Below are 17,827 nucleotides of genomic sequence, written 5' to 3'. Positions count from 1 at the left end.
TGAGCATGCTCATTTCTTTATTCCTGAAAAATCCCTACTAATCATTTAGGATTTAGGGATGAGAGTATAGCATAGTGGTTAAGAGCCTTGTCCTCAGAAATCAAACCACTTTGGTTCCAGTTCTCACTTAGATATCTAATTGAGTGACTTTGGTAAATTTGGTAAATTACCTAATCTTGCTGAGCTTATTCTTTTTATTTTATCTTCAAATGACTCTTTTGGTATCTTCCTTCACAGGATTATTGTAGCTACTGAATTATTTAATGAATAATGAATTATTTAATGAATAATGTAAAGTGCTTAAAACAGTACTTGCCACAGCTACTGCTGCTAAGTCACTTCAGTCATGTCTGACTCTGTGCGACCCCATAGACAGCAGCCCACCAGGCTCCCCCGTCCCTGGGATTCTCCAGGCAAGAACACTGGAGTGGATTGCCATTTCCTTCTCCAATGCAAAGAGTGTATACTTAATTAGCATGTGTGTGTGTATGTGTGTGTGTGTGTTATTCACTCAGTCGTGTCCAACTCTTTGCGACCCCATGGACTATAGCCCGCCAGACTCCTCTGTCCATGGGATTCTCCAGGCAAGAACTAGAGTGGATTGCCATACCCTTCTCCAGACTTCAGTTCAGTTCAGTGCAGTCACTCAGTCGTGTTCAACTCTTTGCGACCCCATGGATCACAGCTCCCCAGGTTTCCTTGTCCATCACCAACTCCCAGAGTTTACTCAAACTCATGTCCATCAAGTCAGTGATGCCATCTAACCGTCTCATCCTCTGTTGTCCCCTTCTCCTTCTGCCTTCAATTTTTTTCAGCATCAGGGTCTTTTCCAATGAGTCACTTCTTCACATGAGGTGACCCAAGTATCGGAGTTTCAGCTTCAGCGTAAGTCCTTCCAATGAATATTCAGGACTGATTTCCTTTAGGATTGACTGGTTGGATCTCCTTGCAGCCCAAGGGACTCTCAAGAGTCTTCTCCAACACCGCAGTTCAAAAGCATCAATTCTTTGGTGCTCAGCTTTCTTCATTGATACATTTCTCACATCCATACATGACTACTGGAAAAACCATAGCTTTGACTAGACAGACCTTTGTTGGCAAAGTAATGTCTCTGCTTTTTAATATGCTATCTAGGTTGGTCATAGCTTTTCTTCCAAGGAGTAAGCATCTTTTAATTTCATGGCAGCAGTCACCATCTGCAGTGATTTTGGAGCCCAAGAAAATAAAGTCTGTCACTGTTTCCATTGTTTATCAATCTATTTGCCATGAAGTGATGGCACCAGATGCCATGATCTTAGTTTTCTGAATGGTGAGTTTTAAGCCAACTTTTTCACTCTCCTCTTACACTTTCATCAAGAGGCTCTGTAGTTCTTCTTCACTTTCTGCCATAAGGGTGGTGTCATCTGCATATTTGAGGTTATTGATATTTCTCCTGGCAATCTTGATTCTAGCTTGTGCTTCATGCAGCCTGGCATTTCACATGATCTATTCTGCATATAAGTTAAATAAGCAGGGTGAAAATATACAGCCTTGACATACTCCTTTTCTGATTTGGAACCAGTCTGTTGTTCCATGTCCAGTTATAACTGTTGCTTCTTGACCTGCATACAAATTTCTGTATGTATTTCTCCATACTTAATTAGCTTATTATTTACTAAAATGTCATTCTTTTGTTTTTGGTTTGTTTTTCTACTAGTCATCTTTTATCAGGTGTTAATTCTCAATTAAACTATGAAAGGATTCAGTAAAGATCAGGGCTGTTGGGCAAAGGTAGTCATGGTCAGGAATGCAGACTGTGTCCTCTTCAGTGGGTACTTGTATAACTGCTCATGTTTGAGTTCCTTTTAAGAAAGGCAGTAGTTGAAAAGCACGTAAGCATAGAAACTCCAGTGACATGCTTGTAATACCTTTTTGAAAACCTTTTTGAAACTCTTCAACAGTGCCTTTAGAGGTGAAATCCTGCAGCAGTAACAAGCTTGGGCAGTTCCCCTGTTTTGACGTCCATGAGTTTCTTCTCCTTCAATAGTGTGACTGATGCTATCTTGGGGTCCTGGTGTTCACTCTCCAGGTGTCACTCTTTTATTGAAATAGAACAAGTGCCATCAGTGACATCATGCTTAAGAGTGGAAAATAGGTTTATTCACACATGCCAGCTCTGTTCAATGGCTATCTGGAACACTGGGTTGAAAGTGTATTGAGGCTTTGTCTGGGATTGGCTGCAAAGAACACCTTGGTAGATTACTGATAGTTTTTGTAAACCACAGGAGAGACAGTAGAGGAATTTAGGTCTTATATTTATAATCCCTGATGCTGTTCATCCTCCAGTTTGTGGTTGAGTTACCAGGTAGGTTATCTGTTTTTCCAAGAGTTATGGAAGATAATTCTGCATAAGTAAAGGGGGGGGGGGCATTAAATAGAACCTTGAATGCCAGCAGAGAAATTTGAATGTAATTGGAAAGTTAGTTTTTTTTTTCAATAGAAGAGTTAGTGTTTTGAAAAAGGTCAGTCTACCACTGATTTGCAGGAAAATTTCTGTGATGGAGGAATCAGAAGAACTTTCAGTTCAGTTCAGTTCTGTTCAATTGCTCAGTTGTGTCTGACTCTTTGCGACCCCATGAACTGCAGCACGCCAGGCCTCCCTGTCCCATCACCAACTCCTGGAGTTCACTCAAACTCACGTCCATCGAGTCAGTGATGCCATCCAGCCATCTCATCCTCTGTTATCCCCTTCTTCTCCTGCCCCCAGTCCCTCCCACCATCAGAGTCTTTTCCAATGAGTCAACTCTTCGCATGAGGTGGCCAAAGTACTGGAGTTTCAGCTTTAGCATCATTCCTTCCAAAGAACACCCAGGACTGATCTCCTTTAGAATGGACTGGTTGGATCTCCTTGCAGTCCAAGGGACTCTCAAGAATCTTCTCCAACACCACAGTTCAAAAGCATCAATTCTTTGGCATTCAGCCTTCTTCACAGTCCAGCTCTCACATCCGTACATGACCACTGGAAGAACCATAGCCTTGACTAGATGGACCTTTGTTGGCAAAGTAATGTCTCTGTTTTTGAATATGCTATCTAGGTGGGTCATAACTTTTCTTCCAAGGAGTAAGCATCTTTTAATTTCATGGCTGCAGTCACCATCTGCAATGATTTTGGAGCCCAAAAAAATAAAGTCTGACACTGTTTCCACTCTTTCCCCATCTATTTCCCATGAAGTGATGGGACCAGATGCCATGTGTCAAAACTGTATTTCCTTGATTATTGATCCTAGTAAAAGCACTTTTTACATTCCAGCACTTGTGATATTAAGCATATTACCTCTTTTCCTCGTATAAAATGGAGATAATAGTATTTACTTCAGAGTTGTTAAGATTAAATGGGTGCATACATATAAGACACTTGAGTCAGTGCCAAGTGTATATTAATAGTAAGCACTAGTATAAGTGTTAGCTATTATCACTGTTACTATTATTGTATAGTCAATACATACATGTCATGTAGTATTTCTTAACCTAAAATCAGTAGGTTTCTTAAAAATGAAGGACATTTTTGAATGGTGAGATTGCAGACTAATCATGAGGTAATAAGGCCTAGAATAGACTAATAGTTTAATAGTTGAGAGAATTCAGAAGTCTGAGAGGCTTTTCAGAAAGAACTGACCTGATGTTTTGTATATAGTGGATTAAGAAAAAGGAGGATTTAAGACAAGACTCAGCAAACCTGAATGAATGGGAAATAGATTGGTTTAGGAAATAAATGTTACTTGATGTATGTACTTAGAACAATGCCTTGCATGTAGAAAGTACTGTTTGTATTTGCTATTAGTAAGTAGTAGGACTGTTTAAAATGGTTATGAAATTAAACAGTTTAAAGATATTTACATACAATTTACATTTTACATATAATTTAGATAATTTAAAAGTATCAAAATGTGAATAAACCTCATATATAATTTACTAGTTAGAGAATTAATGTCCAAGGAAAAATAAAGTATGTGTTTTAAATATTTTTCAGTATAAATCATCAAGGAAGAGTTCAAGTGGCAATGAAAACAATGAGGTGAGAAAAGAGTGTAATATTAGTAATTATTTAAAACATTTATTTTCATATGTAATTGGTTCAATCAGAGTAAAATATAATCCATCGTGTTATTGATTTAATGCATGGGTTTTATCCAATAAAAAAATTAGCATGATTAGACTTATTAGTTTGATTATATAATTTCCATATGTTCTTAGTAGTTTGGTCTTAGAATTTTATTAACATTCATATTGAAACTGTGATTAAAATTTTTGCATATTTTATCTTCTTAAATCAGCATGGTGGTAAATTGAGATTTTTCCTTTGAAACTTATTAATCTCTTTTCACAACTCTGTGTACTATTTTAACATTTAAAATTAGATTTCTACAGTTTGAGCATTACTGTAAATTTTTCTGCCTTATCATTTTAACTTGTACAACAGCCTGGCATTTTTGAAATGATACAGTCTCATCACTATAAATACTTAAGTAACTCTATGTACTTTTGTTTGGACAGATTGGTAATTAATTTGATGTTGAATACTTGGGAGGACTTCTGAAAGCTCTTTTAATTTTAAGATATGGAATCACCCAAAAAGTGTGTGTTGTACTGTAGGTTAGAGGTTCAGCTTGGATGCTTTCTTTGTTCCTTTTTATGTTTAATCCACTTTGGTCCTGCATGCTTCAATATCTAATCAGTTACCAAAACCTACTCTCTTTTTTTCTGGATACAGAAATATTTTGAATACATTCTCCATCTGCATTTCTGCTCTGGCACAAGCCCTTATCATTTCTGGCCTGTACTACTGCAATAGCATACTTGATCTTCTCCCTTTCTCCAATCCGTTTTACTCTCTGCTGCCAATGATTGTTTCAAAGAACGCAAATATGATCAGGCCATTCCTTTGCTTAGAAACCTTCTCTGTCTCCTCATCACTTAGATGGTAAATTCAGGGTTCTTCTTGATCAAGCTTCGGCTTCCCACATCAATCTCAATTCACGATTTACCTTCCTTTCACCATACTCTTCAAAAATACAAAACTACAAGGTTTTCTACTAAGCACAGCACAGCACAAGATTTTCTGCACTCATCCTTATATTTATTGTTTCTGTGCCTTTGTCCTTGTCCTCTTATCTTGGAATATTGTTAAACATCTCAGTTTTTAGTTTCTCAGGAAACTTGCCTTTACTTATCAGCCCCACCATTTCCCCAAGTGTCCCTTATCTGTGCCTAAAATATGTTATGCATAGCTCTATTATTGTTCTGAGAAGTTTGTATTGCTTCTGTAAATGAATCTATTTTCCCCCTAGACTGAGAGATCCTTGAGTGGATGATATTTTACTAAGTTTCAATATTCCCAGGGTCTAGCACCAGTATCTGACATATAGTAGACAGTCAGTAATCATTTGTTGATGATGAATGTATACTCTATCTTGTATGTATATTCAAGGTTAAATGTTAAGATTTTTGTATTTGTTTAGTAGTAGTCATTGAGAAAAAACATGAACCATTTAGTAGTAGTTTATGCAGTTCAATTCTTTGTCATTATTTCTAAGCTTATATTAGATAAACGTAATTTTCCAGGTAAATGTTATTATTTGGGGTGGTGGAATTTTTGCATGCGTCCATGTGTCTGTCACACATTAGAACATATTGCTGCCATTTCCTATCAGGAATTAATCTTAAAATCTGGCTATTTTCTAAGAAATATAGAAAGGTTTTTCATTTGTGATATTTAAAGGAAATAAACTTGTAAGAAAATATTTGATGTAAGTAGATACTACTTATAAAACTTTAAATTGCTTATGAATCACCTGGGGATTTTACTGAAATACAGATTCTGATTCAGTAGGTCTTGGGTGGGGCCTGAGATTTTGCATTTGTAACAAGCTCCCAGAGGATGCTGATGCTACTGGTCTATAGGCCACACTTTGGCAAGGTGGTGGATGGTATTTTCCAGATCTTTCCTTTAGTAGTTTCAGTTTTCTTTTTACATGTCTGAATCATCATTCATATTTTAATTTCATGTTTCATGTTTTTATTTTTATATTTTAGCAAGACAGTGATAATGCTAATATGTCACCACAATCGCCAGTATCATCTGAGGTACAAGTTCTGTTTTTTAAATGTGTTTACATAGGTTTTCTTTGTCACTTCTCTCTAGCCTCATCTTTCTTTTTTAAATGTAGTTTATTCACCCATATTTAAAAATACATAGTAGGTTAATTTGTACAAAATTAGCCTACAAAAACTTCTAAGAACACCATGTTTTGGTACAAATATTCATAATGAATATCACTTAAATTACTTATTGAAAAATGCCTATAGATCACATGGAATAATTCACTTTATAAATTTTTATGTTTTATAATTCATCCATATTTTGAAATAAATGACAAGAGTAGTTTTCAGATTTTAAATTTGAAAAAAATACTTCAGCATTGTGCAATGACCTTTGGTTTTTCTCATAACCAATTAGGTCTGAAAGCAATGCAAGAAAAACTTCCTTTTTCCACGAGAAACATCCCTGTAGTGGGTTGTTCCTATCGACAAGAGGGTACACTTTTCCTAGCATCTTAGACCTAAGGAGGGGGCATGGGGAAAAGGGGTAGATGAAAGTTAAGAGTTTTTGAGATCTCAACCAGATATTCTTTTGGTTTGAATGATTGACTCTTCTAATTTAGTTAAACGTGTTGCTTTTAATATGTTATGAGATAAATTTAAAAAATTCTAAACAATAGCTCTTCTATTTCAGATTATTTAGTATTCTAAAACTATACTGGCATTAGTAAATTGATGATTTTTTATTTATTTGGTGAATTCAGGACTTTAAATACAATAAATTTATATTGTGTAAATTAAATCACAATATAATTTTGGTTAATTAGACAGTATTTCATTTTATATAGGTAGTATTATTTTTTTTTAAAGCCAGAATTGTTTGTGTATTGTTTTGGGTGAGTTGCATTATAAAACTTTAAGATGGACTTGGACATTAGTTTTATAAACATGTTTCTAAATTACTTATATGGCAGGTAAACTGGTTTACATTCTTTTTTCAAAACAGTTTAAATTAGGATATTCTAAAATTTGTCTTTGTCACATGCTTTTGTAAATCCTTTCTTTTACATTCAGTTATAACAAATGTAGGTGATGACTTATTTACTTAGATTTTTTTATGATTTTATGATCTATGCTCAATGAGAAGAGGATCAGTGCCAATTTTCCCAATTAAACTATATTGCTTTTGTAACACATTTTCCTTACATTTGGATAAGCTAAATTTGTGTCTGGAAATTCATAATACTTTAACTGAAATAATCAAGACAAACAGGCTTGTGGATGGATAGGTGGTGAGCATGTATTTTGGTAGCTCAACTGATGTTCAAGTTGAATTGCTTATCCCATGTTAATCAGAAAATTAAGAAGAGTCACCAGAATGCTGATTGTTTCAGTTTCATCAGTGAAAGGAAAATGGTAAAAACAATTAGTATCATGCTTTACTATTAACAAAGTGCTTGCCTATACATTTAAACCTAAGAGCAGTCCCATGAGCTGGGTATTATCCTCATCCTTTTACAGCTCAAGAGTGATAAATTTTCCTAAAGACTTCAGTCAGTAAATGGTAGAGGAGTGACTGAAGCCCAAACTCTTAACAACTTCACAGTTGTTGTACAGATTAAATAAGATGCTATTAAAATTGCATTATATTTCCATCTTATAATTTACAAAGTGCTTTCTTTTAGTTATCTCAGTTAATTTTTACAGCAGCCTATTTTAAAGGTGAAAGGATAGTTACAGAAAAATTAAATGTTTTGCTTAAAACTTAGTCTAAACTTTCTGACTCTTAAGTTCAGATTTTTAAAATACACCATGTTTCTTTTCACAGTACACTACTGTTTGAAAGCACTTTGAAATAATGTGAATTCAGATAGAAGAAATAATGCTTTATTATCTATCACTCTGTAGCCACTGTTAGTTTGAATGTGTATATTTGCCTCAGATTATCCACTAAGAGTCAAGTCCATAGTAGACAGTGAGTAAGTGTCACTAATTTCACTTATCTTTTCATTGAAACTTTTTTCCATTTTTCAGGAGACTTTAATATGGTTCTTCATTCAAAAAAAGAGTATATGTTTATTTGATTCACTTCAATAACTTTCATTTCCCTTATGCTAAGAGAGAGGTTAATTAGCAAATATTTGTAGACCTTTTAAAAATGAAACATTATATATTTGAATTAAACTGCAGTTTACCTTTCTCTACTCCACTAATTATGGAAAAAAATAAATACTTCTCAAAATTGGAATGGATATAACTACTTTATTTTGAAAGAAAAAAGATTTTATTTGTTTTTTGTTTTTAGGAGTATGATAGAACTGATGTTTTTTCACATGGTCCCTTTGGCTTGAAGCCTAGATCAGGTAAATATATATTCGCAAATACAATCTATCGGTTATATACAAAACTAGAGTTTCTCAGCTTAAATGGGATTGATTCCTTAGTTTTAAGTACACGTAGATTCTTTCCCCTCTCCTAAAAGTAATTTTCTCTTAACCTTATTTGTCTTTCCAATTCCCATTCCCCATTTCTTTCTTCCTCTTTACCTTCAAGCTCCTGAAACCTCAGCTTTTTGCCTTAGATATACTGCAGTCTTATTTCTACTCTACTGTGACTGCTATTAGAATGACCACTCTGCCAGCAGACCAAACACTGTTTGAAATTATAGCACTCCATTATATTGTGGTTTTAAAAAGGGATCTTTTCGCATTTGGCAAGCCCAAAAGAAAATGGATCCATGTTACTTGGCAAGGTATTGAATTATAGTTTTTATTCCTGAATAACTGTATTGACCGTCAAGAATAATTTCCTTTTTCTTTAAAGATAATAAAGGCTGATTTCTTAACCTGGATCATGTTTCTAATAACATATGTTTAAGTAAGAACATCTATAGGTGGTGGCAGTTGTTACACTTGTCTTCCCTATTGTTTTCAATTATGCAGATAAGTAAATTTCAATTATATTCTGTAAAAAATATTTATAATTCATTAATAATGAAAGTGTTTTATGTCATTTTGTTCTAGTTCTTTGTATCATGCCTTTTCCCCGCCGATGGTTGATCCTTCCGATTAGCTTTGTAATAAGCTAGGAAATTTCTGTTTTTATAGCTTTCAGCCGCTCATCTCGCCAGGAATATGGGGCAGCAGATCCAGGTTTTACAATGAGAAGAAAGATGGAACATCTACGGGAAGAGCGAGAACAAATACGACAGCTTCGCAATGTAAGTCACATTGACCTTTCAGGTCTGCTTTATAGAAATGGGTTTAACTTGGAAAATTCAAAAAGAATATATTATTTTCAGTACTCTTTAAAATTTTAGATTATGTAATGATTAGTTATATACACATATATTTAAATAGAATGTCTGTGATTTATACCCATTTCTTTTATAGAATCTTGAATCCAGGTTAAAAGTAATTTTGCCTGATGACATAGGAGCTGCACTGATGGATGGGGTTGTTCTTTGCCATTTAGCCAATCATATAAGGCCACGCTCTGTAGCTAGTATTCATGTGCCATCACCAGCAGTGGTAAGTTTTGGCTACAGTTTGTTAGTTCTCTAAAGAAAGATAAAGATGCTTGAAGCAATCTTTAAATAATATTCTTCAATAAATATAATTTTCAGTTTTTATAAGTTTTGTACAAATATACCTGAAAATATACTATTTTTCTTACTTTACAGCCTAAGCTTAGCATGGCGAAATGTCGAAGAAATGTAGAAAATTTTCTTGATGCTTGTAAAAAGTTGGGTGTCTCACAGGTAATTATTTTTCTAACAAAATGATCATTTAAATATGAATGTATTACTTGCAAACTGGCTTCTTCACAGTAGGCATGAATAATGCTTTCTGAACATGAAAATGAATACCTTCCTTTTCACCTTCTACTGAATTCCATATTTAAATGTAAAAGCTGTCTACTGAATGATTTTTAAGCTGCTTTTAAAATAATTATAAAATAGCTACATATATAGAAAAATTTACGAATCATGGACATCATTGAATAAACATAATTTACTGGTCATATGACAAGTTGATTATGATGCTGTTGCTACTCTATTTTTCCTGATAGAAGATATTTGGATTCCTTTAATCTAAGAATAGACTCTGATTGGAAGATTTGCATTCAGTGTGAACAACATTTAAAACTTTATTTAAAATGTCAATTTGGAAATCTTAGTAACATTATGATAATACCTCACTGGATAAACTTTTTCTGACATTTGTAGAAATTAGCTTATATTTCATGTAATAATTGTAATGGTATTAAATTAACAAAGCAATATTATAAATAATGAAAATGAAAAATAAAAATATTGCTTTTTTGATAACATTATACACTTAACAACATGATGGACTGTTGAGAGGACTTGGAATTGTTAGCAGGTCACAATGTAGTTGTACTTTTTTTCCTGTTATTTTTTAAAGTGTATTTTATTGAGATATCATTGACATAACATTTTGTAAGTTTAAGGTGTACCATGTGTTGTTTTGATACACTTAAATATTGTGATTATTAAGTTCTCTTTTCAATAGTGTCATAATAATCTGGTTTACAAATTCTACTGTAACCGCTTCCTGCAAGTGAATAAATATAATTTATACAGAGAGAATCAGTTGAATTACTGTTTAATTTGGAAGCTATATTCAGTTCTCCTCTAGTTACTTCTTATCTATGCTTGACATGATGTTTAGAAATTTTAATTCCTAAGCATTTTTATGTTAGTTCTTTCTTTTTGTACTCTTAATCTCTTAGTGAGAAAGTAGAAAAATTAGGAAGGTTTTTTTCAAGTGTGTTATTGCATTGTATATATTTTCCTGTTTTGTCAGTTTTTGTTTTAAGAGTTTTTTGATGAGGGGTTCTCAGTCAACATTTATTAAATGAATGACATTTTACAGATGAGGAAACTGAGGCACAGAGAGCTTAGAAAACTTATCCAAGTTTGCTAAACTTTACTTTTACTAAAACTTTAGTAAACAGTGGAGGCAAACTATGAACCCCAGTGATCTAATTCCAGAACCCACCCTCTAACTTGGATATCCTCTATTTCTGTTCTTTTACATGAAATGAAAGATAGTCTGACTTACTCCTGACACTTTCTTTATACAGTAGCCAAGGAGAATGACAGGAAAGGTCTTATGAAAACTATTCTACTTAGCATGCTCTCATCTTTCTCGTGCTTGTTTGTTCTAATGACAGAGTTAGTGACTCACCCATCCTCACCATAAGGGTGATTTACCAGCTTTCATTTTCAAAACTCTCTAGGTATTGGTAACGAAAGGAGAGATTTTATTTTTTTTTTCTTACTATTTTTTTAAATTTTATTTATTTTTAAACATTACAATATTGTATTAGCTCCGCCAAACCTCGAAATGAATCCGCCACAGGTACAGAGAGATTTTATTTTTAGCTTCAATTTGTTTTTCCCTGACTTGAAAATGATAATATATAGTCACTTTTTAAATTTAACTTTTTAGGATATTTTTGTATTTTTAACAGTTTTATTGAAGTATAATTGACATACAATAAAGTTCATATAAGTAAAGTATACAATTTGATTAATTTTGACATATGCATATAGCATGAAATCATTACCATAGTCAGGATAATGAACATGTCCATTACCCTCAAAAGTTTCCTTTTATCCCTTTGCAATCCTCTAGTCAACCACTAAAAGCTGTTTTCTGTTATTATAATTTAGTTTGCATTTTCCATCTGGAGTTATATATAACTGGAATGATAAAATATGTACGATTTTTTTTCTGGCTTCTTTTGCTCAGTGTAGCTATTCTAAGACTCATCAATGTTGCATGTATAAATAGGTCATTTCTTTTTATTATTGTGTAGTGTTTTATTATATGAATATATCACAATTTGTCAGTTCATTGACCTGTTTGTTGATGGCCATTTGGATTGTTTACAGTTTTAGGGACTACTATAAATAAGGCTGCTATGAACATTTATGTACCAGTCTTTGGATATATACATTCTCTAATTTTGGGTAGGCAGATGAAAGTGGAATGACTAGAACATATAGGAGATGTATGCTTAACATTGAGTATAAAACTTTTCCAAAGTGGTTATATCATTTTACATTCCCGTCAGCAGCGTAGGGGAGTTCCAGTTCCTCCACATCCTCAGTAATATTCATTATGGTCAGTGTTTTTTTAAATTTATTCATTTTAATAGGTATGTACTATTTGTCAGTGTGGTTTTAGTTTCCATTTGCCTGAAGACTAATGATGTTGATCATTTTTTCAAGGTCTTATTTTCCATTTGTATGACTTTTATGAAGTGTCTGTTCCAATCTTTTGTCTATCTTTTGAGTTATTTCTTATTGAGTTTGAGATTCTTTATTAATTGTAGACAAAGTCCTTTATTGGATGTGTGGATCAAGTCTTTATCAGATGCAATATATGATTTACAAATACTGTATCCCAGTCTTTGCCTTGTCTTTTCGTTCTCATTATAGTATCTTTCAAAGATTGGAAATTTTAAATTTTTTGTAATTTGTCATTTAAAAAAATTGATTGTACTTTTGGTGTCAAACCAAAGAAATCTTTGCATAACTTAAGGTCACAAAGATTTTCTCCTATATTTATTTCTAGAATTTTTATGGTCTTAATTTTTACATTTAGGTCTATAATCAAATTTTAGTTAATTTTTATATATGTTGAAAGGTATGGATTGAAGTTATCTTTTTTTTTAGCCCTGGGCACACACATTGTTTTTTATTTTAAAAAATATTTAATATATCATAAAATTCACCCATTTAAAGTGTACAATTCAATGGTTTTTAGTATAGTCACTAGTTGGACAGCAAACTATTAATAAGGGTAGAATATTTTTATCACCCCAAAAGAAACCTCTTAACTGTTAGCAGTCCCTCCCCTTTTTTATCTGTATGAATTTGCCTATTCTTGACATTACATATTAATAATGTCTTATGATATGGGGTCTTTTGTGTGTGGCTTCTTTCATTTATTATATGCTCTCAAGGTTTATCCATGTTGTAGCATAAAGCAGTACAGACATACTCAGGTGTATTGCACTTCACTTTATTGTGCATCACAAATACAGCATTTTTTATGAATTCAAGGTTTGTGACAACCTGCACTGTCAGATGATGAATAGTATTTTTAGTAATAAGATATTTTTTAATTAAGTGTTTTTAAAAAGATGTAATGTTATTGCCACTAAGAGACTACAGTATAGTGTAAATATAACTTTTATATACATTGGGAAACAAAAATTCATGTGACTTACTTTATTGCAATATTTGCTGTATTTGGATGGTGTAGAACTGGAGTCTCACTATCTCTGAGGCATGACTGTACTTCGTTTTTGGGGTTGAGTAATAGTCCATTGTATGTATGTACCACATTTTGTTCACCATTCATCAGTTGATGGATATTTGGGCTGTTTCCAGTCATTGTTTATTATGAATAATGCTACTGTGGACATTCATGAACATGTTTTTGTGTGAATGCTTGTTTTAATTCTCTTAGTTAACAAGGTTATATGGTAGGTTAAACGGTTGCTCTATGGTGGGTTATATGGTAACTCTCTGTTTATCTTTTTGAGGAACTGCTAAATTATTTTTCAGTTTACATTCACAGAAGCAGTGTATGTGGGTTCTAATTTCTCTGCATCCTCACCAATTATTATCATCTACCTTTTTGATTCTAGTCATCCTAGTAGGAGGTCTGAAGTGGTCTCATTGTGATTTTGCTTAGCTTTTCCTTAATGGTTAATGATGTTGGTCATCTTTTTGTGTGCCTGTTAACTATTTGTATATATTCTTTGGAGAAATGTCTTTTCAAATTGTGTGCTCATTTGTTAATTGAATTAGTCACCTTTTATTATTTCTTTATATATTCCAGATACAGGTTTCTTGTGAGATACATGATTCTAGTTTCCTGAGAGTTCTTACCAGGAATGAATTTTGTCAAGTGCTTTTTCTACATCTACTGAGTTAACATTTTTTTCTTTCACAGCATTGTTAATTACGTTGGTCAATTTTCAGATATTAACTCACACCTTGACTCCTGGGATAAACCCCACTTGGTCATGATGGATTTTGTTGTTGTTGCTATTTTTATGTTGTTGGATTCAATTTGTTAAAATTTTGTTTAGCCTTTTTGCATCTATATCAATAGGGTTATTGTTTGTTAGTTTTCTTTCTTTTAAAGTTTTTGTCTGATTTTGGTGTCAAGGTAATGCAGACCTCATGGAACATGTTAGGAAGTATTCCCCACTCTTCACTTTTATTGAATATTATGGATAGACTTAATATTACTTACTCATTAAATATTTAGTCACAGTCATTATTGAACTTTGAATCCATCTAGGCAGGGGGTTTTCTTTGTAGGAAAATTTTTAACTACAGTTTCAATTTCTTTAATAAATATAGGGCTATTCTAATTTTCTATTTCTTTTTGTATGAGCTTTGATATATGGTGTCTTTCAAAGAATTTGTGCTTTTCATCTAGTTTGTCAAACTTGTTGCTATAATGTTGTTTATAATGTCCCCCTTTTTATCATTTTAGTATTTATAGACTCTTTTGTGGCATCACTTCTTTTATTCCTGATATTGTTAATTCGTGTATTTTTCTCTCTTTTTCCTGATTAATCTAGCTAGGGATTTTGTGAATTAAAAAAAAAAATTCTCAGTGAACTAACGTTTGGTTTTATTGATTTTTTTCACTAATATTTTGTTTTTTAATTTTACTGGTTTCCTCTCTTATCTTCATTATTTACTTCTTTCTGCTTACCATTGGTTTAATTTGCTCTTCTTTTTCTAGTCTAAGGTGGGAGCTGATGCCATTGATTTGAAACCTTTTTTAGTTTCTGATATATGTTGGTGATTTTTTGAATAAACAAGCAAAATATTAGGAGGGCAATAAATGTTGCAGTGAAAATGGAGTGAGAAGATCGTTTTTCAAAACTGTTTTAATAAATGGGATAGTATCAGTAGTATTTGATGACTGAGTTAGGGGAATAAGGAAGAAAGATGATTATGATTCCCAGGTTTATGTTGAGAGAGACTGAATAGTGTATTACTGACTGAGGTATAGAATACAGACAGAAAATTTAATTTAGTAAGGAAGTAGTTCTGTTGTGGACATATTGATTTTGATATGTCTGTTGGACATCCATTTGGCTGTATCAAGTTGACGTTTGTATCTGGAGCTCAGTAGAGAGATCTTGGCAGGAAATAAAGATTTGAAAATTAACAGAATGGAAGATATAGTTGTTACTCATTGGGGTTAGGGGCCTTATCTTGCCAAAGTTTCCAGTGTTTCAAGAAACACTGGATTAAAAAAAGTAATGTTGTAAAACACTATGCTAGTCAACTAAAACAAATCATGGACCATATGGGACCTATAAATGGTCTGTTTGCCGCCTACTCTATCCACTACTAGCTTATTTTCCTGAGATGAGTGAGTGTTCCAACTAAAGCAGTAGACTGTATCATTTCTTCAAAAAATGCTACCAAATTTATTTGATGCTGTGCACATTCATGCAAATCTTCAATTCAAATCCTTGTGATTTTGATGAGGCTTTGAGAATACCAAAGAGAGAATACAGTACAGAAAGAGAAGAAGGTGAAGACAACCCTTGGAAACATTAAGAATGTTAAAAGAGGATCACTGAAGGCTAATAAAACCTAATGCAAAGTTGTCTCTAAGCCCTCTTTCTCATAGAATTGTGAAGAAATGACATATATAATGACTTAGAAGACCGTTGTTATTTACCAAATTCTAGACTATTTTAACTAAGAAGCAACACAACATCACTAGAAGCTGGAGGGAAGTCATCTTAATGACAAAAAAAGTACTGAAGTGCTATATACATCACAGACCATGGAACCTAAGAACTGGTAGAAGGAAGGAGAGTGGCTAGTTTTGTATAGGACTAAGCAGGTTACAAAGTGCTTAAAATGCTTCCATATATAGATTCTTCTATTTGTTTCTCACACAGTTCCATTTTCAGGATGAAAAAAACAGTATCTCAGGGAATTTTAGTACCTTTAGTACTCCATATGACCCTTAGATCTCTTGGCTGGAAGCATAGTGCTCTTTCTGCTCTAGCACAAGGGCTTAGGGAACATCTAGCACCACTGTCTCAGTTAAAAATATTTTCTTATTGTGTAGATCAGGTCAACCTCAGATAAAAATACAGCCCATAAGAATCTATTGAAGCAGACATCTTAAAGTTTATTTCATTAGAATTGTATAATTTTTACCTGGAGTTTTATAAAAAAGCATGATTTAAAAACCCAGTTCTGACTTACTGAGGTTTTGCTGTACTATTAACAAGCACATGTTTAGATATTATTTGTTTTGTTTTTTCAGGAAAGACTCTGTTTGCCTCATCATATTTTGGAAGAAAGAGGTCTTGTGAAAGTTGGTGTCACAGTTCAGGCTCTTCTTGAATTACCTACAACCAAGGCATCTCAGCTTTCTACGGCTTGACATAACATTTAAAAATCCTAAATGTCTAGTTTCATTTATTTGAAGTGATTTCAAATATCTCAAATTTATGAATAAGGGTGTCTAGTTAAAAATAATTTTATTATTCAAGCCTTAGATTTAAGAAAAATCATATTAAAACATCAAATTCAATTTTGAATTGCCCAAACTTCTTTTGAGGGAAAACTAGATCAATTTGATAAGAGTTTTTGATAAATTCAAATTCTCTTTTTACTAAGTTAGCTAATAATCTTGATTATTTTTCAATAATCAAGATTAATACTAAGTTTAAAATGTGATTTCAATTTAATAATCACATTAGGTTTAATTTTTTTTATCATAGCATACTGGTAAACATCTGGACAAGGTAATCATTTTTTTACCAATTTAAAACTAATTCTATATTTGAGTTATTTAATATACTTGTGATTTTAGTTTATACATAATTTCTTCAGTCTTTGGTCTTAGTTTTATAGAAAAAAGTGAGTAGAAGTTACAGAACTCTGGCTTTATATTGAATTCTTTTAGTATTATAGGTTGGTGCCAAAATATTTTCAGTTGTACTGTAGATTGTTTACATGTGAAGTGCCTGTGTAATTGATGACTCTCATATAGTCTTAAACATTTTTGCAGTTTTTTAAAATGTATTAATGGAATTTTAAAATATTTTAGTAGATTTTGTAAGTTCAGTAATATGTGAGGATAAATGTGCCTCACATTGTGACATTTGTGTTTTTTATTTAGTCCATTGCAGTTTTCTTAAACTGGTTATTTCATGTTGTCAGAAAAACGATGTTAATATGCTTAATTTATACTATTTAATTTTGCAAAACTTAATCATCTTTTGAAATATATTATTTGAAGAGTATTTTATTTCTGTATTGAAAATGTTACACAAAGCAGTAAGGTTTTTAAGAACTAGCAGAGTATTTAATTATCAAGAACATTTTGATAAAACTGCCAAAGTTTGGGTTTATGTCTTGACTTTCAGGAACATTACTACATCAGTATGCTGCCTTTGGTTATATTCAGATTCAGAGAGCAGCAGCTGAGGAATAGGTTTTTATTAGAAAATATGTCCATTTGTGGATCCCGTAAATCTTAACTTATCCTCAATTAACATGATGAAATAAATACAGACCACTCTATAAATCTTTTCATAAGCATACTATTATATAAAGTCCTTGTTTAATTTAAGGATGGATAAATTGACATTTGTAGTAGTGCAGGAATTTTTCAAAAACATTACTGTAATGAATAACTCAGTTTCCTAT

At 32.6% G+C, this 17,827-nt stretch overlaps 1 protein-coding gene and 1 non-coding gene across 3 annotated transcripts in view; both read left to right on the top strand.

The window, feature by feature from the left end:
* Positions 1 to 16,556, top strand: part of LRCH2 (leucine rich repeats and calponin homology domain containing 2) — a 112,628-nt gene extending 96,072 nt beyond the window's left edge. The window contains exons 15-21 of one of the 2 annotated variants that reach the window (XM_055564304.1): positions 4,010 to 4,054; positions 6,073 to 6,123; positions 8,384 to 8,441; positions 9,186 to 9,298; positions 9,471 to 9,608; positions 9,761 to 9,838; positions 16,437 to 16,556. In XM_055564304.1, coding sequence (XP_055420279.1) covers positions 4,010 to 4,054; positions 6,073 to 6,123; positions 8,384 to 8,441; positions 9,186 to 9,298; positions 9,471 to 9,608; positions 9,761 to 9,838; positions 16,437 to 16,556 — 603 coding nt within the window. The remainder of the gene's footprint in view (positions 1 to 4,009; positions 4,055 to 6,072; positions 6,124 to 8,383; positions 8,442 to 9,185; positions 9,299 to 9,470; positions 9,609 to 9,760; positions 9,839 to 16,436) is intronic. The other variant, XM_055564305.1, reaches the window with a different exon arrangement.
* On the top strand, positions 6,454 to 6,582 carry LOC129640498 (small nucleolar RNA SNORA35). The gene has a single exon (XR_008708865.1). It is a non-coding gene; the product is annotated as a small nucleolar RNA SNORA35 (small nucleolar RNA).
* Positions 16,557 to 17,827: the final 1,271 nt, after the last annotated feature.

This window comes from Bubalus kerabau, chromosome X, assembly GCF_029407905.1.
Source record: "Bubalus kerabau isolate K-KA32 ecotype Philippines breed swamp buffalo chromosome X, PCC_UOA_SB_1v2, whole genome shotgun sequence".
Lineage (NCBI taxonomy): Eukaryota > Metazoa > Chordata > Mammalia > Artiodactyla > Bovidae > Bubalus > Bubalus kerabau.
This window is presented reverse-complemented; position numbering and strand designations above follow the sequence as displayed.